The following is a 23,798-nucleotide window of genomic DNA, read 5'->3' on the forward strand; positions in this document are numbered from 1 at the left end:
TGAGAGCTGGGAATAGAACCCAGATATCCTGAGTCCAGGTGCACTTGTCTCCTTGTTTTGCATATTAATAGATACTATGGTAAGTAACAGTGGTATAATTCTGTTCTCTCCAGTAAAGTTACACCACTGATGAATTTAGCTCGTCATGTAAAATTCAAAATGTTGCTCCAAATTAATAAATACACATACAATAAGAGTTATATGAATAAAAACCTCAGTGATGGCCTCCAAAGCAGCTGTGTATTTTGAAAGTTAAATATGAATTTAGCAAAATAGATAAGCAAATATATATTTATATCAGACTGGAATTACTTGGTAAATTATTACCCTAATACATCGTCAGTCACCTCAGAGATAAATATGCTTTTACTATGGCTTCAGAGTGATGAGATTCTCTGCCATGCAGTAAAATAATGTATACTTTCCCTTTAAATATTTATTTTCTTAAGGGACAAAACAATAGGCCCAGTCCTGCTCTCATTTTTTTTGTATTTCTTCATTGGCTTCAACAGGGTGTAGAACTTCTACCACTGTTACAACTGTGACAGAACAAAAGCCAGGCAAGTCTAAATTAAAGGCTGCTTCCCCCTTATTAAATCACAGCCTTGCGGTGTTTTTGCAACCCCAGCAATGATTTTTCAGATTCTGCAAGTTAAAGGTCACCTTCAGCAAGAATTTTGTTAATACATATGAATGCATAGGAGCCTGTCATTTGCATCTTTATTTGGTTTAAAATCCAGGATCCCCTACATATGACATTGCTATTTCTTGTTTTGCCAGCCTCCTTTTTCTTCTGAGGACAGAGCTACCAAACGAGTCAGATCTTGAGCATTTCCAATGATAGGGATGACCACTAGCAAACAGAGGAAATCCCTCCAGTCCTCACAAATGTGTATCTCTGTTGAAGAATCAAGACTAGAATGAGAGTCTGCAGCTGCAGAGCACACAACAACAATAATACTAGCTCTTTTGGAGTGCTTTTCCACTATAGCTCCCAAAACAGTTAGCACTGAGCTATCAGCACGCAGCCCTGGCTACCCATCACAAGTTGTCAGCTTCAGAAGTCAGATAGAGAAGGACTTGAACCTGAGCCCCCTCCCTCTTTGCAGTGAAACTGAGGTGCCAGGGAGGGGGAGGGAGAGTGAGCACTCCCCTGCACTCACCCCACAGCGGCAGCTTCTGTCCCATGAGGATGGGGCTAGTTTCCCTCTCCAGGTGTTGCGACCCGGTACATGGGGTTGCATCACCACTCAAGCTTGGCCCAGCTGTTCCTCTGTCATGACGGGGCGGCACTGGGCCAAATTTGAGTGAGTGGCATTGTGACCTGTTCGTAGGGTTGCAGTGTCACTCAGCACTTTCAGCAACTGGGCCAAACCAGAGAGGGGTTGTAATCCTGTGCACTAGCACACAACACCACTCACTCAAATTTCATTGGTTTGGGGGCTCTCTCAAAGGAGGGATTCAGAGCAAACTACCCCTTTTGCCACCGCTACCCTGGGGCAGCCCTATAGATATATACATGATTGCTTTGTGTTAAGATTATAACACATTGTAGCTGACTCCTGAAATTGCCAACTTGTATTAAGATTTCAAAGCACAGATGTATGCGTACAGTGGTGCCATGTGTGTATGGACCCTGTCTCCCCTGGAAAGTATCAGGGGATGTGCTGTGAAGTTCACAGGCATTAGTGGGAACAGGCAAGGGAGGAAACTTGTGGGTTACTGCAAATTAGGAAAGGTGGAGGCAATTTAAATAAGATAAGAACCTACCCAATGCACCCTCCAAAACTATGGCCGAACCCTGTTTCAAAACAGTTAATTTTGAAAACAGGTTTTTGCATGATGTCTCCGCGCATTCTGGCTTTAGCCATGATGGGAATTGGAAGTGACAAAATATCGCAGGGAAGGCTGTTCTTGTGGCATTTATAGCATGACCAGAAGTTGGGAGTACCGGAAACCTCATGAGAAAAGCTGTTTTTGTAAACTACTTGAACCTATTTTGCAGATACCAAGAAGTGTTGGTAACTCAGTTCAGATAAGCACCCCAACATTTGGAAGCTTATCTGAAGGACATTTCCAAGCCTGTTGAGGTTCATGTATCCTTATTTATTGCAAATGCCTACAGCCATTTAGCAGGCTAGAGAGAATGGATGGTGGAAGAGCTGGTCAGAAAGGGCCCATCCCCAGATAAACCTGGGGCTGTTTTAAGCCTCCCAACTTCATCCACCTCCTAGGAACAGCCCAGCTCAGCGGGGGTAAAAACAGGAAACCAGCAGCAGCAGAGGACCAGGCAGCAGCACGCCAGTCCTGCCCCAGCAGCCTCACTCCCAACTTCTGACATCAACAGAGACTTCCTGCGGGAGCGACATATTAGTGCGGAAAAGGCCCATTTGCACCATAGATGGAAAAGATGATGGAAGAACCATGTCAGGTCAGGAAAAGGGGTTGGCAGGGAGGGTGGGAATTATATGTAGGAGACAGTTTGATTAGGGATTGGAATTTAGAAGGTTTAATGATAAAAACTAAACAATTTTTGAGAATGGTTATGGTTTGTTTGTTTTTTAAAGCAAGAATAATGATCTTGAAATCTCTTTGTTTGTTTCTTGATTTATTTTTTTAAGGTGAAGGTTTAATTCAAAACAAAGTGAAAAAGTTTCCTAGCATCACATCCTCCCTCTCTGTGCTCAGATACTGTGGTGATGGGCACCTGTAAAAAAATCTACTACCTAATATCTAGCTAGCATTTTCATGTTGTCGAGGTACCTCCAGTTCTGTGTACTGTATCTCTTTGCTATATACTTGTCGCAAAGGCAACATAAATGCATTTTGTTACTATTACAGAATGAGAGTAAGGTGACTTGGGGCTCAATCCTGCAGAGTGCTGAGCAACTGCTGGAGGTGTTGAGTGCCTCAAACTCCCAACGCAAGACAGGATTGCGCCCTTTGTGAATGACTGAATGTGCTGTAACAGGTCATGCAGAAACTGAATAATATTCTTGGCCACAGAAGGCTGACTCATTTGTGAGACTACAGTATCTTTGGAAACATCCCATGTCTATTGAGGAAAACGCAAAGAATATTTTTTCCAGGAAGAAAGGGCATTCATTTGAAGTGGCTCTCTCCTTCCCTCTAGATGCTCTGAGAGTAGCTCAGTAGAGGTCCCCAACCCAATGGAAAGTTTGGGTGTGCTGCTATGATTAAATATAAGTCTACATTTCTAAAGCAACTAACACATAGTTATAAAAAGACCATACACATTAATAGCAAAATCTAAAGCATGCACAATAAAAATCTGGTAAAGGCAGACAGTTGCATCAGCTGTTAGTCTTTTACCTACTTGCTTTTCAATAAAGGCCTAAAAGCTCTTCTGAGTGAGAATAAGTAAGACTCATTGCTAGGGAATTGCTCATGCTAGTGTTCTGATATGTTCTGTGCAAACAATAAGCACTGAATTGCCATATGTAACTTGGGGTAGGGAATAAATAAAAGCGATGTTGTTGTTCAGTTTATTTAAAAGAAAAATAAGTGTAGCCAATTTGAAGCATCATGTTAAAATTAAATTTAGAAGCATAAAGACAGCTAAAATTGCACACACGGCTGCAATATATTTTGAGTGAAAATAACCAGGTTTGCCAACTACAGTTTCCTAACAGAAAGAGATATTGCATATCAGCTCCCAGTTCATGCAAGCTGATTCTGTAGGCCACCTTTATAACCATTATAATCCTTCTCAGTATTAGCTAAAAAGATAAGGAGCCAGATTCTCAGCTGGTGTAAACTGATGTAGCTCCAGAAAGCTATGCAAGATTACACCAGCTAAGGATCTGGTCCACCATGCATAATAAGAGAGAGAACAAATGAATTTTCTCTTCTGTCTCCTACTTCATTATCACCTCCAATAAAGACAGGTTTCAGAGTAACAGCCGTGTTAGTCTGTATTCGCAAAAAGAAAAGGAGTACTTGTGGCACCTTAGAGACTAACCAATTTTGAGCTGTAGCTCACGAAAGCTCATGCTCAAATAAATTGGTTAGTCTCTAAGGTGCCACAAGTACTCCTTTTCTTTTTACCTCCAATAAATTCTCTTTTGATGATAATATAATATTTACAGAAGAAAGCATATTCTTGCTCTCCACTATATGCTGCACCTATCATCACACCATCAGGGATGATGAAATCAATCTTTTGCAGAATCAATATTTGCAAAGTCTGATTCTTACGTTGCATCATATCAAAGAGCAACAAAGACTAGGGCTAAAATCTTGGTCCTCTTGAAGTCAGTGGGAGTTTGGCATAATTTCAAGTCAGGCCAGGATTTCACCTTACGTGAATGGACTCAGTCAAAGTTATTTTCTTGCGGTATATTGCCCATTTCTCAGGTTAGTTGCACCACTTGTGCCTTATCCTGTCTTACTGTGAGTCCTTTGTTCTTGAGCAATTTCCTTGGGGCCATTGCCTTGCCTGCAAAGAGTCTCTGCAGGCTGTACTCTCATGCAACACAATATACAGCGGGATTTTACAGTGTTGTCTTGTAAACCCATTATATTACATTACTAAGTTGTGAAGCTACAGTACAACAGTCGAGAGTTCCTGTGAACATCTTGTTATTTTTTCTAATAGGACCAAGATCCTCAGCTGGGGTAAATTGCTGTTGTTGTATTTAAGTTAATGGAGTTTTGTAGATTTACACCAGATGAGGATTTACTCCAGCCTTTAGCTCGTTGACTTTGGCATATTAAAGTAACAACAGGTGTGCTCATATCTAAGGGGATTTGTGATGGCAATGTAGCTTTGTTGTAAAGAGAATAGGAGAGATAACAGAAGTGATGTCTCATGTTGAATGAGGCAGTCCACCCTACTAATCCCATCTTCGTTTGGCATCTTTAGTGAGGTGAAACTAGCATACCTTAGTGAGCACAGTATCATCCTCTTCACATGAAAGCATGCAGAGAAGACATCTGTCTCATTTATCTAGCTAAAGTATTTATTATCTGATTATCAGAGGTATCTGAGCACTCAGAGCCTGCATTGCCATCAAAAGGTGCTTGTTGAGGACAGGATTCTTGGTGATATGACTGTCCTGAGCTTCTGAACAAGGTCAAAAGGGTGAAGAAATCAGTGCAGCCCACTTTTGTACATGGGAAGCCCAGATAATAACTCTGAATGAAAGAACCCTTGAGTGTTGAGGTCACACAGAGGAACATGCAGAATGAGAGAAGGAACATTATTTTGCTTATATAAATCTGTTGTTTCATGCAAGAAGAAATGTGGAAGTAACTGGTAATGATGTAGAGTTATTATGGCCTGATAATTGAAATGTTTCAGAGAGTAAACTAGCTATATGAATGTTATTGGCCACTTATCCAAAAAGAACAACTGGAGTGTGAAATCACTGCTCAAATAAAAAAGCAGGCAAAAGGGCAGAGTTGTATTAGTGGGAGATTTTAACTCCCAGGCACAGAGAGGAGCGTACATTAAATGGAGGAAATAAGGCTGGAGGTATGTTAGTGGTGAGAGTACAGAAGTGCAATTTAATTCAAAATGTGCAACTAACGAGAAGTGGGACAATATTGGAGTTGGCATGAAAAGATAGACAAGATATAATTGAGGACAGAAAGGTAGGGGGAAAATATGAGATATCATTACAAAGCTCCTTAGGTTTTATTAAAGCTTTCCTAATTAAAGGGAAATCTGAATTGTGTATATTATGGATGGAATAACCCCCTCCCCAAAAAGAAAAGGAGGACTTGTGGCACCTTAGAGACTAACCAATTTATTTGAGCATGAGCTCTAGCCACACAAGTGACTTGTAGAGGATGACAGAGATTTTCAAAGCTGCCTAGGGGATTTGAATGCCCAATTAAAATTAATGTGAACTGGGTATCCAAATCCTCTAGACTTCTCTGAAAATCTCAGCCATTCTCTACACTATAGCTAATTTGTTCTTAAACTTTTTCTCTCTACCTACCATCCATAGCTGCTTTTTCCACAGGCTCTCCTAGGTGGAATATGGTCCCAATAAATGTTAAGAGTTCAGGCTCACCTGTCAAACCCACGATGTTCAAGTGGTCTCGAATGGAGGCAAAAAGAGTTTATCCATCCCTGGATAAGCAATGTTAAGTAGTATCTGCAGAGTTCCAACATTAGCAAATACATATGAATGGGAAATGCCAGGTCATCAGCGGGTGGAACTGCACCAAGCTCCACTGAAGGCAATGCACTGCTCCCATTCATACCAGCTGAGGATTTGACCTATAATATTTACCTCCATTTCTGATACCATTTTCAGGGCTACTGTTAAAATCACAAATTACATATAACCCTGCAATGTATGCATCTGACCAATGCATGTTGCAACCTTCAGGTTACAGGGCTCTCAAGTCCACTAAGGCCACTTTGTGCCATGTAAGCAGGGCAAAATGGCCTTAAAATGGCTGGAGATAACCAGCGCTGTACTCCTCCTTTGCAGGGGAACTCTCTGCTGGCGGAAGTGTGGCATGTGCTAGCCATCTCATTGTCCCCAGTGTAAGGGCATATTGAGGGCATTCTGTTGGGCAGGGCATCTAGGTAACGGGGAAGAGGTGTGGTGAAGTGAAGCTCAATTATGCCTGTTCCTCCATTGATGTAAGATCCCTCAGGAACCATATGGCAGTGGCATAAATTAATTGCCCTTGTGTACCTTTCAATTGCGCTGAGGCTGGGCAGCTCTCAATCAGGGAACTGCAACCAGCTCAATGTGACACTCCCCCCACATCCTTCCCCTTCCACTCCATCCATGTGGAATGTGAACAGATTGGAAAATCAAACCCATGGCATTATTACATCAGGAACATTGCAGGAAAAAAAATCTGGGGCTGATGTTGAGAAGAAATCCAACCTCCCCCATTACACTTTGTATATTTCTACAATATATGGCATTCCTTGACATCTTTCTTTCTTTAACACATTGGGATATTTTTTCCTAAACTAAGCAGATTAAGAGGATCTTCTACCTGGAAAATATCTGGGGGGAAAAAGTTCAAAATTAAAATTCTAAAACACAGTAGAAGAGAAAACAGGAGGGGAATGAAAACATTTTCTGAATATGATCAGATTCATTGGAACACCAGACCATTAACTCTTGGAATCACCCTCCAATAACACCATTAAACACTGGAGAAACAAAGGGGAAAATTACTCAGATGTTATCATCTCCCAAAACTGAGTTGCTGCTTCAAATAATTACCTTTCTCTGAGATACCCATCTCTCCCACTTTAGCATTGCCTCTACCTTTCCACCTGAATCCCACCCGCGCCCCTCAGCCAACCTTCTGTATACTTGCTTCCCAGTCTTAGTCTCCTTCTGTCCCAAAATCCTATCCATAGCCTTAGAGTTCCTGAGCCTCTTAGTTCTTTGCCTGCTTGCAACAACCCTGATAGACCCTTCAAGTCTGTGACTTCACCAACTGTAATTATTAGGAACAAAGCCATCTGATGTGCATTCCATACTTTGGTGATGGGCATTATAAAAAAACCTGAGACAGAGAAGTGCCGATCCATGAGGGCAGGTGGTGTATGGGTTCAGCAGTTCTAGGGATGTTAATGATGTTGGAGGCTGAGAGGATGCTAATGGAATATAAATACAGGTAAGTAGGATGAAAAGAGACATAATTTTGTTCAGTTAAAATTTGCATTGGTGCAAGGTGGCAGCAATGGCCCCACAGACTTCATGCCTTGTAACGAAGGGAAAGTCTATCATGAGCTGTCTTATTGGTTGTGATATGTGATATAGACTGTGGCATGGGGGCTTATTCAGATCTCCCACTGTTTTACACTCATCAAACTGCATGGAATTCAATGGAGTTACTCCTAATTTACACCAGACTCAGATTACATTTGTTGCCTTCTCTCACTTTTCACTTCACACCTTCTTTCATGTCACTCCTACACTTAGAGAAGCTGCCTTCTTTCATGCCAAACAACCTTTAATCTTCTTTCAAATCTGCCCTGAAAACCCAAGTCTTTAATGAAGCCTTCCAACTTTGATCACCATGCCAAGGATAGTCATTCTTCCTCTTCCTTTTGAGTTATTAGCCTACATTTGTCTGGATTAGATTGCAGACTCCTCTGAGCAGGAATCTTCTTTTGTAGGTGTCTGTAAAATATGATGTACACTTGCGGTGCTCCGTAAATAATAACTCATCTCAGTCAACATACCAATGTGTTACATGGCTTTCCCTTCTTTGCTGAGAGACATTCACAAAATCCTTTTGTCCCCTCTCATAGATGATATGAGCAATTTCCATTCTGTGCTCTCACATGTGCTGTTCTGAAATATAATGAAGAATATTTCAATCTTCTATTTAGTAATAATGTGTATTGAATTGTTTTTGAGTGAATTAAATGAGGTCTATTACCAAGACCATACTCTGTCAGTTAACAAGAATGCATATGAATGAGTGTAATTCATTCATTGATTAACAGAGCTAGTATCTCCAAGCATGTCACAAATCTACATTCCTGAGGGTTGGATCTCTGATTTAGCTGAAAGATGTGTACAGCGACATGTAGTTCAGAGAGTTCCTTGCTCTACAGGCATTCCTGGACATTTTTCCTCACTAGCCACTTTCAATATATTACACTGAGGAAATTTGCTTTGTTGTTAGTTTCAGGCACGAGAATGTGAAGAACAGGTGTGTAAGGTTAGAATGTCCCAATGTCAATAAATTAGTGATAGGAAAATCCCTAAAAAGGTGGTTTGCTCAGGATTTTTCCCAAAATTTCTAAACCTGTGAGGACCGCAGCAGGTCCCAGGGACTTCCTTCTCCATGCACCCACTTTCTGAATCGCTATCTTAGCCCATCCTTTACACACAACTATATGCTTCCCTCTAAAAGTTCCTGATTCTCCAACCAGCTGTGTTATCTACTTGTGGTGAGGTTCAGCAGCCCGTTTACACCCTTTGTGGATCTCCTTCCACCTCAAGAAGAGGACTGGGGCATGCTATCCTATTTGTAGTATTATGTTTTCCTAATTAGGGTGTGACTAGGTGTCCCCCAAATCTTCTCTGGTTTATCCCACTTCCCCAACTTCAGTCAAGTGGTCTTAGCTGGATGTGGCCCATTTCCTGTGCTTCTAGTAATCTCTCCAATAGGTCCATTAATAATTCACACAGTATGTAGTGAGGTAGAGGTGTTGGGAAATTCAGAGCCTGCAAGACCACTCCCTCCATTCCCATGAGAGCTGTTAATTTTGTTCCTGAACCAGACGTCTCTGAATCTGCACTAGCAAAAGTCTTCTCCAACTCTAATTTTCAGTCTGTCCTAATACAGCATCCTGAAACAGCAAGAGTTGAGTGGAGGCCTCTCAAAATTAGACACAGTGGCCATGTTGACACAAGGAACAGCTGAAATGCTAAAACATGTTAAAATCCTAGTGTAGCAAAGTTATTTTAACATGTTAGCTGCTAGAGATAATTTTAATGTTAGTTAATGCATATTAGCCAACACATTAAAAAGCATACTTTCTCCCACTGGTAAAAACATGGTCAGTATGTAGCACCAAAAATGCACAAGTCTGAGCTCATGCACAGAGAGAGTATAACCTAACCCAGCTAAAGAATAGTACTTAGGAAAAGAATTGAGAGGCTGCACTACAGTTATGTACATAATGTTTTTGACAGCAGTATAACAAAATAGTGTGGGGGAAAGACTTCTGATAGTAGAAAGCTCTTTAATCCAGCAGACATAGGTATAACAAGATCCAATGGCTGGAAGCTGAAGCTGGACAAATTCAGACTAAAAATAACAATTTTAAAAATGTGAGGATAATTAACCATTGAAACAACTTATCTAGGGATGTAATGGATCTCTATCACTTGAGGTCTTTAAATCAAGATTGATTCTCTTTCTAAAATTTATGTTCTAGCTGAACCAGGAGTTATGTGCTTGATGCAGGAATCACTAAGTGAAATTCTATTCCATAACAATTCCTGTTTTACGCAAGAAGTCAGGCTAGATGATTATAATGATCCTCTCTAGCCTGAACATCTATGAATCTTTGGGGCAGGGTATGTCTTTTATTTTATTTTATGTTTGTACAGTGAGGGCTCCTGACAATACAAATAAATAGTGAAACCAGGTTGTAATATGCATACACATGTTCTATGATAAAGATATACCTAAAAGACTTGGATGTACCATAAGGATAAACGCCAAAACCACTGGTGTTCAGCAAATGAGAAATATAGGCATTCCTCAGCAATCAGACTGTGTTTGTGAATATAGTAAACCCATATGAAAATATGAACTTTTTTTGCATCTTAAAGTAAGTAATTTTATTTACATTTTTATTTAGAGCCTACTTGGAAGGTAAAATTTATCCTTTAGTATTTAAAAATAATATATTTAAAATAGGAAATAAAATTTCTTCCCTGTCATCTTTGGTTTCTTCTTGATATCCAGCTTGAGATGAAGCTGCATCAGTTACAAAGACTCAGTGAACACACAGTTGAAATAAAACATCTGGTATACGACCTGCGTATCACAAGCTTTAGAGTCCTGTGGCCTCCAGAATTATTTTTTCTGAAGAAACCAGAGAAGGAAAATAGCAGAGAAAAATAAAGCTTGAAGATCACTCTCATTGACATCAAGGCAGTTATAAGTGGAGTGGAAAACATTTATATCCCAATATACTCAACACTACAGTAATGGCTATTGATCTCCAGGAACAGAATAAGGGATATTTAAAATTATCTTGATTCAAGTGGTTCTGGGAATCTCCTTTTCTTTGCTGACCCAAGCACCATCTGACGCCACATCCCCAGTTGCCTGCCCTTCTTTCTCTCTCTCTCCCCCCCTCACTCTCTATTTATTTTATTTTACACTTTACTTTATTCTCTCGCCTTAGCTTCTTCTCTTCCATCTCCACTTTTTCCATCTCTCCCTCCCCCACTTCCTTTTTTATCTGTGTGATTGATATGGTACATAGACAAGGTACATGTAAAATAATCAGAATTCATGGACTGTAGCATACAGTGCGTTCTTGTGCCTATTATAGGGAAAGAGACATACAATAGCTTTGCAGTCTGACTGGCTGATAAATTCTACTTTCAAAGTAATAAAAGCTTAAGTGACCTGTCTCTGGCTGAAATATATTAGCCTCTAGAGCATTCAGAATTCTAATGTAGAATCTTTTGAAGGTACAAAAATGGTCACCCTTTAATGAGTGCTCTAGCAGGGACTGAAAAGACAAGCCTGCCAAGGAAGATATGCATTCATTCTTCATTACTTTTACCTAATTAATGAAATTCTGTTAATCCCTCAGTGAGGTGACATGTCAGAATGTAAAGTTTTGGTCTATTATAAGGATACTTAGGGCTTTACAAACAAATATTATAAACACAAAAATATTTATGTTTGCAAAGTCCTAAGTATCATTATTATATTTCATATTGTCTTGATCAATGTAAAGTTCTCAGGGGGCTGGCCTGCTCCCTGCAATGCATAGTACAGCATCACACATTTAAACGACACAGTTCCTCAAAGGTCCTCTAGGCACAGAATTGTATAAATGTGTACCTGTGCAGGACGCTCCCCCGTCCCCCGGTCTTTAATTACAAACATGCTCTGGGTAGACCCAGCCTTATCATGAATGCATTTGTGCTGATTATGTTAATTTCCTAGCATCATTTCCCCAGGGCTCAGAGACAGAAAGCAGAGTAAATCTATACAAACACCCGCTACCCCACCCAAACGCACTTCTCTTTCAGTCCGGTCACCAGAAACTTCACGAACCCGGATTTCTGTAGCTTTGCACTGAAGTACCCTTGCCGTGATGAAGCTCCCAGCACCCAGCTGGCCCGCTAGTGGACTCACGGCACCTTCACTCGAAAGAAAGATCAACAACGTTTTTGTCTCTCCCAAGGCTCACACTCCCCTCCCCGAAGCACGAGAAGGCCCCCAGGCACTTTTCCCATTGCCCACCAGCAGGAGACCTGCTTCCTAGGCCAGTTTGCCAAAGGGCTAAAAGGGAAGCAAGTCACGTATCAGCTCCGCACTGCCTGGGTGAATTCCTGGTGCGGGGCTGCGGGCTGGTAATGGGGTGGTTAGGTGGGGTGCGCGTGTGTAAGTAAGGGGGGGGGACGACGACGACGACTCCCTCTTCCCACTTCCCCACCCTCGGCTCCAGCCAGCAGTGCTGCAGCGAGACGTTATTTCCAGGAGCTGTCCATGAGCTCAATCAGCGGCCCAGCCTGCTGGCTGGCTGGCTGGCTGGCTCGCCGCTCTCTGTGAGGGCCGCTAGAATAATCCCAGCGCTCGCGCCGCTCCCCACCCCCTCGCTCGCGCACACACACACACACACACACACACGGGCTGGAGGAGACTGGAGGCTGGTGTGCGCGGCTGCCGCAGAAGCCGCCCCGCCGCGGAGCCCGAGGGGAGGCACAGCCGCACTGCCGCGGACTTCCACGGGCAAGGTCATGCGGTGACCGGCTTCCAGCCCTTCCCACCCACCGCTGCAGGGCGCGCCGGGGGCCCGGGTTGGCTGGGACGGCGCTGCGGCCAGGGGCGGCAGAGGGGAGGCGCGGGGCTCTGGGATGATCAGAGCTCCCTCCTCCTGCCCTTGGCGCTGTCAGAGGAGAGGCCGGGAGGCGGCTGCGGCGGTCGCAGGCGGAGGCCGGGCGGCAGGGCTGGGGAGAGCACAGTGACAACGAGAAGGAGCCCAGGAGCAGGAAGATGGCTTCCCCCACCTCCCCCGGCCCGGGAGGCGGGTCCTCTCCCCCCGCCAGCCAGGCACGCATTCGCCAGGTGGGTGCACCCTGGAGAGGGCACATAGCTTGGGACTGACGCACACCGCTTCACAGGACCCACTGCACGGCACTGCCACACAGTGCCTCCCTCCACTCACTGCATGGCACTGCTACGCGCTGCCGCACGATACACTGCATGGCACTAGCCTCCACTGTCTCACAGTACACTGCGCGGCTCTGCCATGCAGCCACACAACACTCACTGCATGGCACTGCCACACAGTGCCTCCCTACACTCACTGCATGGCACAGCTACACAGTGCCTCCCTACACTCACTGCATGGCACTGCTACGCGCTGCCGCACGATACACTGCATGGCACTAGCCTCCACTGTCTCACAGTACACTGCGCGGCACTGCCATGCAGCCACACAACACTCACTGCATAGCATTGCCACACAGTGCCTCCCTACACTCACTGCATGGCACTGCTATGCACTGCCGCACGATACACTGCATGGCATTGCTACACACTGCCGCATGATACACTGCATGGCATTGCTACACACTGCCGCATGATACACTGCATGGCACTAGCCTTCACTGTCTCACAGTACACTGCGCGGCACTGCCATGCAGCCACACAACACTCATTGCATGGCACTGCCACACAGTGTCTCCCTACACTCACTGCATGGCACTGCTACGCACTGCCGCACGATACACTGCATGGCACTAGCCTCCACTGTCTCACAGTGCACTGCGCGGCACTGCCACACAGTGCCTCCCTACACTCACTGCATGGCGCTGCTACACAGTGCTTCTGAACACACTGCATGGCATTGGCACAACAACACGCCCTGCACGGCATTGGTACAACCACACATTGTAATAACAGCCTGGCGCACACTGACGTGATGCTGCACAATACACACATTGCAAGGCACTGGCACACAACTCAGTCTGCGTGGAATGCATAACGCAGAGTAATGTATGCTCCCTGTACAAAACAAACACACGCTCACTTCACACTGACACCATGTGTCACACACAGCAGACACACGTCTGACATAGAGAGCACTGAACCAAATACCACAGATGACACTAACCACCACGTGTGTTAAAACATCACAGACCCACACAAAGCCTGACTCATTCATCTCACACACAAAACACTGCACATGAGAAACACCACATAAGCTGGAAGAGTCAAATAGCAGGACATTGTATGACAGACAAACACCACTTGTCTCTTTTTCTCTCTCTCACAGACACAGAGTTTATCATTGTATTCTAGAGGAATGTGGGTTTCGATTTGCACTGTGTCATATAAGAGGGGCTGAAGCCATCTGGGTGTCTAAGAGCTGAGTGGTGTATGCTTGTGATCTGCAGATGCACTGATGACAGGAAGGGTAGCACAGAGGCGGTATGTCAATGTGTGTAGGCGTGAGTGTGATCTTTCTTGGCTGTGTTATTATTGTCATGCTCTGATGAGACACGGAGATAGCAAGGGTGGCTCTGATATAGGAGGAGGCAGGCTGAGGATGAAGTTTGGAGTTTTCCTTGGTTACTGGCTCAGCTAGGATTGGGCTTCAGGAAATGAAGTGGGGATATGTGAGGATAGCAGATGGCAGGTTTTTTTCTCTGTAAATGATCAGAGCTGCAGTTGTTGGGAAGGGGTGGGGGCGGGTGGAGGGGAAATTCAATGTAAACATGGAAAAGTTATGATAACATCTAGAAATGCTCTCAAGTGTTATGCTCACCTTCGGTTTACATCGCTTTCCACATCAGGATCTCCAGGGGTTCATGATTCATGTAAGTTGTAGTATTATAAGGACTCTCAGTTTCTTTTCCCTTCATTCCACTTGTTTGGCAACTCAGTGAAAAATTAAGGGGTTATAGATCTACCTGTTTGTAATCTAATTAAGTTCTGGTGATTATGCTGTACTGGATCTTTCTTTTGACTGCCATCTTGCTGCCTCTGTCTGTTGCTTCTGTTGATTTTGACATGCTGTGTCAAGGGCAAAGATAAGATATCTATACTGTTGAAATCTAATAAATATGTTCTTCAGTGACATGCACTAAATTTTCTAAAATGAATTCAGTTGTAGAAAGCAAGACCCTATGTTGTGATGACGCTCACTTTGTAATGTGGTACCACCCTGTTAAAAAAAAAGAGAGAGATCTGATAGCAATATTCCTATATAATGTCTCTAAATAAAATTCACTGTTGCAATCATTGTGTATTTTTGATATTTACATGGCAAGGATTTGTAAACCTGTTAATACTTCCTAAATAAATATATAGAAAGTAGGACCCTAGTTGCTACTGAATTACATTAAAATTATGACAAAAAACACATGGGCCTTTCCCATCAGTGTGTACCAATCATATAAAACCCCTCCCAACTCAGTGAGCTAGATGATGTCATTTTATGAACATTGATGGTGAGGGATCCAAAAACCAAAGTATCACTGAATTTTAACAGGCAGAAGGACTGAAAGGTAAAGCACTGAAAGCAAACAGTTAATTATTAATCTGTTGACACATCTCTCCTTACCTCTTCACATTCTAATATAAATATACAAACAAGACTATTTCAAATACTATGTAGGTGTGCATGTGTAATACATGCATGTATGTTAAATATAATACTCAAATGTATATATATTGAATTATATCAGGATGCCAAGAGATTAATACAAAGTTACATTAAAACAATTTGAATAACAGTAGCTATACATTCACCAATATTTTAGGGTGTGTTACTATTGTGGGTGAGACATGTTTATTGAAGCACATGAATACAATTCCTAATTAATATAATGCAGCAATTTGCAAAAAAGAGCTGTAAATTGTAGTGACTGGTGCATTTTTTGAATTTTGAAATTGTTTTTTAGAGTTATTTTGCCATTCTCCACCTGGCCTGGTCTTCATCCACTCAAGTAGAACAGAAATACTGCCAACTTCTGACTGCAGGGAATTACAGTGATTCAGACTAACACGGCTGTTCCTCTGAAACCTGTTCTGCAAGTGTTTTTGAACATACTAGAAATAGAATAGATAATAATGGGCGTGTCCTGCTAAGGTCTGAAATGTTGAGATTGCTTTTTATATTAGGACTTCAAAAGTAGCATGATTAAGATGATAAAATTAGTAAATTAAAAACTGTTCAAAAAAGGATTCTTGGTAAGTAATCAGATTAGTGTGCCACATATCTAGTCTTCTTTGTATCTTCTGTTGACAAAGTAGTGATAGTGTTTATGGGGAAATCTCAGCTTTTGGAGTTCAGATAACCCTTCAGAAGTTTGGATGATTATCTGAACTAGCCAAATCTATTATGTATTGAAAGGTCAGGCTGGAAATCTTGGGTAACAAGGCTTTTGTGTGAGATTTCAAGACACATTTGCTTCTGGCCCCAGCTGGAAATACCACAAGAATAGTCTTTTTTTCAAGTATTTTGGCACTTCCTGTTCCTTCCCAGCTGGAAACTGAACATGAGGAAGAAAGTATCCGGGCTTTAATAGTTCAGTCTGAGTTTGATTCTAGAAGTGAGCAAAGTGAATAGGGGACTTTCCTGAATTCATTTGACCCTTTCTACACAGTGAAATCAGCAAAGACTTGGAGTATTGGGACAAAAAGAATTTACAGTAAAGAGCTAGCAAGGACCTGACGAAATCAGACCTTGAAGAAATCAGGTCCCAAACCTAAACACTAGGAATCTTTGAGAAATCAGGCCATAGAGAAACTTGTAGCTTGTTTGCTTATAATTTATTCAGTATGTTTATTTGAACCAGATATGCAGAATCATCCCTTGTAGTGACTGAGAGCTGCTATGGCGACTCACCTCAATAGAAATTTGATTTGATCCTCCTGCACATTTCAACCCTTTGGTGCATTTCTTAGATCTATGGTCAGAATCTAAGTCATGAATATGACTTGAATATTACGTTTCCAGTTATTTATTTTTAATAGCAAACAGTTGGGGGTTGCTGTTGCCACAGTCCATAGAGGGAAGGGAAAAAGAGAAGCCATTCTAGAACCAGTGAGTTGATCTCTACATGGTAATATTAAAAACACAGAGACAATATTGCATTCCATCCAAAAGAAAAGTGAGATGTTACATACCGGGGAAGTGAGACAAATACCATAGGCTTCACTGGGCTGTTACGTGTGCTCAAGTGGCTAGTGGCAGGGGTGGCCTTACCATGAGATGAACTGATGCGGCTGCCTCAGGTGCCAGACCTTGGCGGGGTGCCACTAGGACCCAGAGTGTAAAAATTGTGTCTGCTGCTGGTGCATATGTATTCTCTCTGCTCTAGATGCACAGTGATGGTGGCGTGCTGTGCTGGAGGAAGGAGGGCACAAGAGACATAACAGGCAGAGAGGAAAAAAGGTGAAAGGGAATAACAGAAAGCAGCAGGAACTGCAGGGAGAGAGAGGAGGAGGATCCTCTTATATACCTCCCTAGCACCCCCAGGAGCCTGGACTGATTAACACCAGCTTCTCAGGGAGCTTCCTGTTTCCTACTCCTCCCCTGAACTCCCTTGAGGCGAACAGGCAGTCAACTGAAGTAGTAGGAGCCAATTAGGCCCTTAAGACACTGATATCTTCTCTCACTCAGGCCCTGCTCGTAACCTGCTTATTTGTCCCCTTCAACTGAGTGTAGAGAGCCACTATAGCTGGCACAGAACAGCAGTCATGAGTGAGAGAAGAAAACACCCCTCTGGGGCAGCATTCAGAAAAAGCAAGCAAGCAAAGGAAGCTTTTCTATCTGAGCAGGAAGGAGCTCTCCTGAGCTACACAGACACCAATGTTCACGGTGAGCCTTCCGGCCCCAGTGAGGATGTGAGTGGTGAGGAGATGCCTGATCTTCCCGTTAGTCAGAATGCAGGTGACCTAGCAGCTACTGCAGCATTCATATCTCCATCTCAAATGGATGTAACCATGCACATTCTTGAAGAAAAGTGTAGATCAGAGAAGAGTGTGGTGGAAGCACAAGAAACAGCTGCTGCTGAGTTTAGTTCCTTAAGTCTAGGACTGTAGACCCACTTGAGCGGTAGCCTGAGGGACTTCCTCGTATTGCATGGGCCACAGCAAATGAAAAACTTCATGTTCTCCGAAGACAATGAAAATAGAAGTTTCCATCCAACGCATTACTGGCGTGAAATCCCCAATGGTGACAAAGTGGAGAGGCCATGGCTTATGTACTCAAAACCCCAGAATGCTGCATACTGTTTGTGTTGCAAACTCTTCCAGTCTAATGTTCCAGCCACATTGGGTTCTACAGGAACAAAGGACTGGAAAAATCTGGCAAGAAATCTGGCATGCCAAGAGAAGCAAATCACCAGAAAGCATTCCACAGATGGAAAGAGCTTGAGATGAGACTATGGTTAAAGGCCACCATAGATGATCAGCATCAAGAGAAGATTGCATCAGAGTCTCTTTACTGGCAAAATGTTCTGAAAAGGCTCATTGCCATTGTGAGAATGCTTGCTACCCAAAACCTAGCACTGCGTGGCACTTCAGATCAGCTGTATGTGCCAAACAATGGAAACTTCCTTAAAATTGTGGAGCTGATGGGTGAGTTTGATGCTGTACTCCAGGAGCGTCTAAGAAGAGTCACCACCCAAGAAATGTACACACTCCACTACCATGGAAAAACAATTCAAAATGAGATCATACAGTTACTGGCAACAAAAGTCAAACAGAAGATTGTGGCAGATCTGAAGTCAGCAAGATATTACTCTGTTATTCTGGACTGCACACCTGACATCAGCCATACGGAACAAATTACTTTAATGGTGTGCGTTTTGCAACAACAACAGAACCTAGTGAAAATGTCCCTGCAATGGTGACGGTCAGAGAGCATTTTCTAGAATTTATTGACATTGATGATACTACAGGAGCTGGTATGACAAATGTGCTTCTTAAAAAGCTGGAAGATACGGGAATTGCGATAGCTGACATGAGAGGTCAGGTGAGCAAGAGACTTCAAGGTGTTGACCTTGATATATCTGGAGCAATGGAACAACTGGACAAAGCAAAGTCATACCTACAGTCTTACCGGTCAAATGAGGGATTTCAAAATGTTCTGAAGAGTGCACAGAAGTTGGCAGAAGAACTTCACACTGAGGCTATTTTCCCACCCATTCAAGAATACAAGAGTCACCGAAGAAGAAGACATTTTGATTACGAGGCACGGGATAATTCCATAAGAGACCCCAAACAACAATTCAAAGTTGAATTCTTTAACCAGGTGTTAGGTTGTGCAATATACTCAGTTGAAGAACATTTCATGCAGCTCAAGGAACACAGCAGTATATTTGGGAAGTTGTATGATACTCCCAAACTCCTCACTATACCTGAAGAAGACCTACACCAGCAATGCAGGGCACTAGAGACAGTGTTGACACATGATGACATGCATGAGATTGATGCAAGTGATTTAGGTGATGAACTGAAAGCCCTTTCAAGATACATTTCATCAGGATCAACTCCAAAGGCTGTTCTGGAATATGTGTGCACAAATAAGGTGACCACCCTCTTTCCAAATGCTTTTGTTGCTCCGCACATACTTCTAACACTTCCTGTAACAGTTGCCAGTGGAGAACGCAGCTTCTCCAAACTGAAGTTAATAAAAACACATCTACGCTCCACAGTGACACAGGAGAGGCTGTTTGGCCTTGCAGCCATCTCAGTAGGGCATGAGCTGGCCCAGACTGTGGACCTTCAGGAAGCAGTTCAAATCTTCACAACCAAGAAGGCAAGGAAAGCACCACTTTGATTATTCAAACAGATAAAAATGCTAGGGTTTACTATGCAGACAAAAAAAGTTACATTTACTGTTCAGGCGTTTGAAAGTTAAGTGTTACTTAAAATTTTTGAACAAGGCATTTTAAGTTGTTAGTTTTCCTTTATTGGGGTAGGTAGCAGAGCAGTACCATGAGAGGAGCAGAACAGGAAGAAGGCAGAATTGAGACCTTTCAAAGTTTTGGCCCAAGTGAGGGAGCATGGGGGCGTCATTTGAGCTTCCCGCCTCAGGTGTCAAAATGTTGTGGGCTGGCCATGGCTAGTGGAGTATTCCATGTGTGTAGGAGGATCTTCTAATGTAAATTCCAGTACCATACCCCCTTCCTGACCATTGTCAAAGGGGCATGTGTAGGGTAAAAGGAGTATATGGTTGGGGCATCTCTACACCCTGGCTGTCCTTGGTTACCAAAATGGCTCCTGGGGGTCAGAAGCAACCAAAGGGAAAGGAAAGCAGTCTTCAGACTGTAGCAAAATTAACTACTAACTAGTCAGATGTAAATTTAATGACAAATTTTAAACCTTATTTTTCTGTGCATATCTTTATTTTACTATTTTAGAAAGAGTTATTGCAATGATTTACAATGTTACCTAGCAGTCAGTTTGTTAGCTGCCACAGTTACATGTATCTCCATTAGGGGTCTGATGGATTATTTTTACTTTCAAATCAAGTACTTTTTAGCATTCTGAATTAGTTTTTCAGCATTCTGAATTAGTTTTTAATTCAGGTATTTATTCTGCAATGAACATGAGACAGTGACACAACATTCTGAATTAATATGTAGGGATGAATAATGAAAGAAGTGTTTCATGGCTACAAATGCCTTACATGCTTAATATGCATTTTGTCTACTGTATGTTTAGAATTATTTTTAATTACACTTGGAAAGGAGCCACTCAGCAGTCATGTTTCTGATCTTTGGATATGAGTTTGGTATTTCTTATTTGGACTTTTACTAGGCTGCAATGAAACAGCATCTATACAATGCAGTGGATGCCCCTCACAAACATTTAATAGTACATATACAAATATATAAGCCCCAAGATGAAATCAAATAACCCAGGTTTCAGAGGAACAGCCGTGTTAGTCTGTATTCGCAAAAAGAAAAGGAGTACTTGTGGCACCTTAGAGACTAACCAATTTATTTGAGCATGAGCTTTCGTGAGCTACAGCTCACGAAATAACCCAAATACAGCTAAAATTATTGACTCTCCTTATGTAACCACTACCAGAGTCCCACACCACCACATCTCTCACAGCTCCTTATGAGGAAGGGAGAAGAGAGGCCTTGCAGCATGGCAATAAACTCAGGATGTTGCAGACCAAATGAGTACGTTAACAAGAAGCCATTATGCTGATTACATTTTGATGTACTTATGTTATCACAAAAAGAAAAGGAGTACTAGTGGCACCTTAGAGACTAACCAATTTATTTGAGCATAAGCTTTCATGCATCCGATGAAGTAAGCTGTAGCTCACGAATATTGTCGCCCATACTTCGGATTCTGCAAGTTGGTATGGAGGATGCCAGATTGACATTGAAGATTGAGGAGGAGAGTCCTCTGTGATATTTGGATTAAAATATTTTGAATGAAGAGAAAAAAATAGGAAACAGCTCTTCCTTACTATCTTCCAGGATCTGTTCATCATCCATAAGAAGTGAAGACTGCCTAATACGTTAGCAGGAAAAGAATATGATTTGTAGTAAAATTTAAATTTAAGGGAGAAAAATGGAGTGTTCAGATTTGAGCTGTCTATAAATTTAAAGAGAAACTACTATCGATACCAGAGCATGAAAATACGATCAGACATCCCTTTAAATGGCACTGTTTAACTTTTATTCAAGAGACCAAAGAATAATCTTGGGTAAAATTGGTGGAACATCCTCTTATCAGTGTTGCTGATTCTCTGGAGCACTGAAATTGTAGCTAGTGACTTTTGCTGCATTCCAGAGGTGAAAGTGAAAACAAAACTGAAGCAAGAAGCACAGGTGTCAGAATGTATTCTATAGTGTGAAAAGAAAAGGAGTACTTGTGGCACCTTAGAGACTAACCAGTTTATTTGAGCATAAGCTTTCGTGAGCTACAGCTCACTTCATTCACTGAATGCATCTGATGAAGTGAACTGTAGCTCACGAAAGCTTATGCTCAAATAAATTGGTTAGTCTCTAAGGTGCCACAAGTACTCCTTTTCTTTTTGCGGATACAGACTAACACGGCTACTACTCTGAAACCTGTCATTATATAGTGTGAGAAATTCAGCATGCAGGTGAGAGAGAGATAATAACATGATCAGCAATAGCAGTGAAGTCGGTATTAGAGGTGGTGAGGAAGTAGTTTTCCCATTCAATGAAAATGTTCGCGATGACAAAGATTTTTCCAGTCTATATCAGGATTAACCCAAGACCTTTAAAAATATTTCATAAAAACAGAGAGAAAGAGTCCCCAGAGTACTCACCTGGGATATGAGAGAACTAGGTTCAAGTTGCTGCTCCAAATGAGGGAGAGCAGGGGTTTGTACATCTCAGGTGAATGCCCTAACTTCTGGGGTGGGTCTCTGTGCCTCATTTTGACCAGAAATTCTATACTGGACAAGAGAAACCTTCCTGACAAAAGTGTCATCGGTTCCTATGAAAAGTTTTGGTTTTGACAAAAAAGGGTTTTGGTAAAAAAAAATTGCAACTAGCTCTAGTGAGTATGCACACAGAGTAAATATGCCACCTAGGAATGTGGGAGCCAATCATCAGTAGGAAAATCAGGTTAGCAGCAGTGACTGAGTAATCTGAAATCCTTCTGAAAACCTCTCTATGTTTTTCCTTCTTTTTCAACTGTCTTCATTTTGGTATCTGTAGGGTTTTTTAACATACATATTTTTAAATTTACTGCTCTTGCTGGATGCCAGATTGACAGCCCTGCAGGATGGCATTCTCTCTCTACGGAACAGGTACAGCCAGGCAGTAACTGAGAAAACTTCCTTACACTGCTTTGCCACTTTGCTTTATCCCTGGAGGGCTTCAGTTCTGAGAGTGAGAATAGATGAGAGTTCATGGTAACTCTTCTGGGACAGCCAGCAAGGGTGCCAAAGAGTATTAGTGGCTTTTGTGATGTGTTAACTGGTCTGAAATTACTAGACACATTTCCCATAGGGAACAAACAGCAATCATATGGTAACAGTGCTTGTTCACTACTGAACTGGGCTGGATTTAAACCTGTGATCCAGAGGTGGAAGATTCTTTAATCCATTAACAGTGTCCTAATTTCCCTCTTATCTACATTTTTGATGCAAGTATTTTACTGTATTAAGGAAAAGAACTGCATCTATTTATTAGAAATTAGCCTAGTTGCAAAATTTGGATATAGGTCTAGCTTCCCCCCCCTCTACCCAGAGTCTGAGAATGTTATTTTTTTAGGGATTCAACTGAGGCCAATCTCAGCCTTTGCTCTATCTTTAGATGCAGAATGTGGAATTTTGGACTAGTTAAAAAAAAAATTGTGCAGAGCCCTATTATTATGTACATGCAAGGGATCAAACTCAACCTAGACCTGTGCTGGCTACTACTAGCATAGACCTTTACCACGGCCTGCTGTAGCCAAAGATCCACTGAGAGGAGGTTGCACTGGTATAAAGTGGTCACAACCTCTTCTTTGCTAAAGACTCCACAGGTTGCCAGTGTAGTTGCATAAGACATCCCAGGAAACCCTGTTATGTGCAGAAGCAATTCATCCCCTAGCATTCTGGGTGTTTGTTTGGCTCCAGTCACAGATTAAAGCAGCCTACGTCAGGTGGAATATCCTAAGGGAAGGCAGCAGCAACACCTGTGGCCTCCCAGGGGTGAACCCTGTCAGGTGCATGGGGGATCAGCTGGTGAAGGGAGTTGTAAATTGCGCCTGCTTGTTCCAGTTCACATGAATTTTGGCCAAAGGGGACAGAATTAAGGTTAAGGTTGTTTGGCTATAATCGCCACTTTAATGATATGTTAACTGTTGTTGTTTGTATATGATAAAACACTATCCACAGACGTACTTGAATATATTCATATTGAGAATAATACTGAAAAGTGGAAGATGATAAATAAATAATCCAGTTGAATGAAGCCTCTTTAGAAAAGTCAGGGAAAGATGCAAAGACAATCACCAGAATATTTACATTAACTGATATATTATATGATTTACCATGTGATCTTTATAAATAAACCCGTTTCATTTAATCATGAACAGAGATGGACCCAAACAAAGTTTCCAGTTCTAAACACTTTATC

At 42.2% G+C, this 23,798-nt stretch overlaps 1 protein-coding gene across 4 annotated transcripts in view; it reads left to right on the forward strand.

The window, feature by feature from the left end:
* The first annotated feature begins 12,314 nt into the window (after window positions 1-12,314).
* The window catches only part of ANK2 (ankyrin 2), a 565,434-nt gene continuing 553,950 nt past the window's right edge, over window positions 12,315-23,798 (forward strand). The window contains exon 1 of one of the 4 annotated variants that reach the window (XM_048846718.2): window positions 12,315-12,786. In XM_048846718.2, the coding sequence (XP_048702675.2) occupies window positions 12,715-12,786 (72 nt within the window). In that variant the 5' untranslated portion in view covers window positions 12,315-12,714. Of the gene's footprint in view, window positions 12,787-14,088; window positions 14,155-14,444; window positions 14,544-23,798 lie in introns of those variants that run through there. The other 3 variants (XM_075127588.1, XM_048846724.2, XM_048846717.2) reach the window with 3 other exon arrangements.

The sequence above is a fragment of the Caretta caretta genome, chromosome 4, assembly GCF_965140235.1.
Source record: "Caretta caretta isolate rCarCar2 chromosome 4, rCarCar1.hap1, whole genome shotgun sequence".
NCBI lineage: Eukaryota > Metazoa > Chordata > Testudines > Cheloniidae > Caretta > Caretta caretta.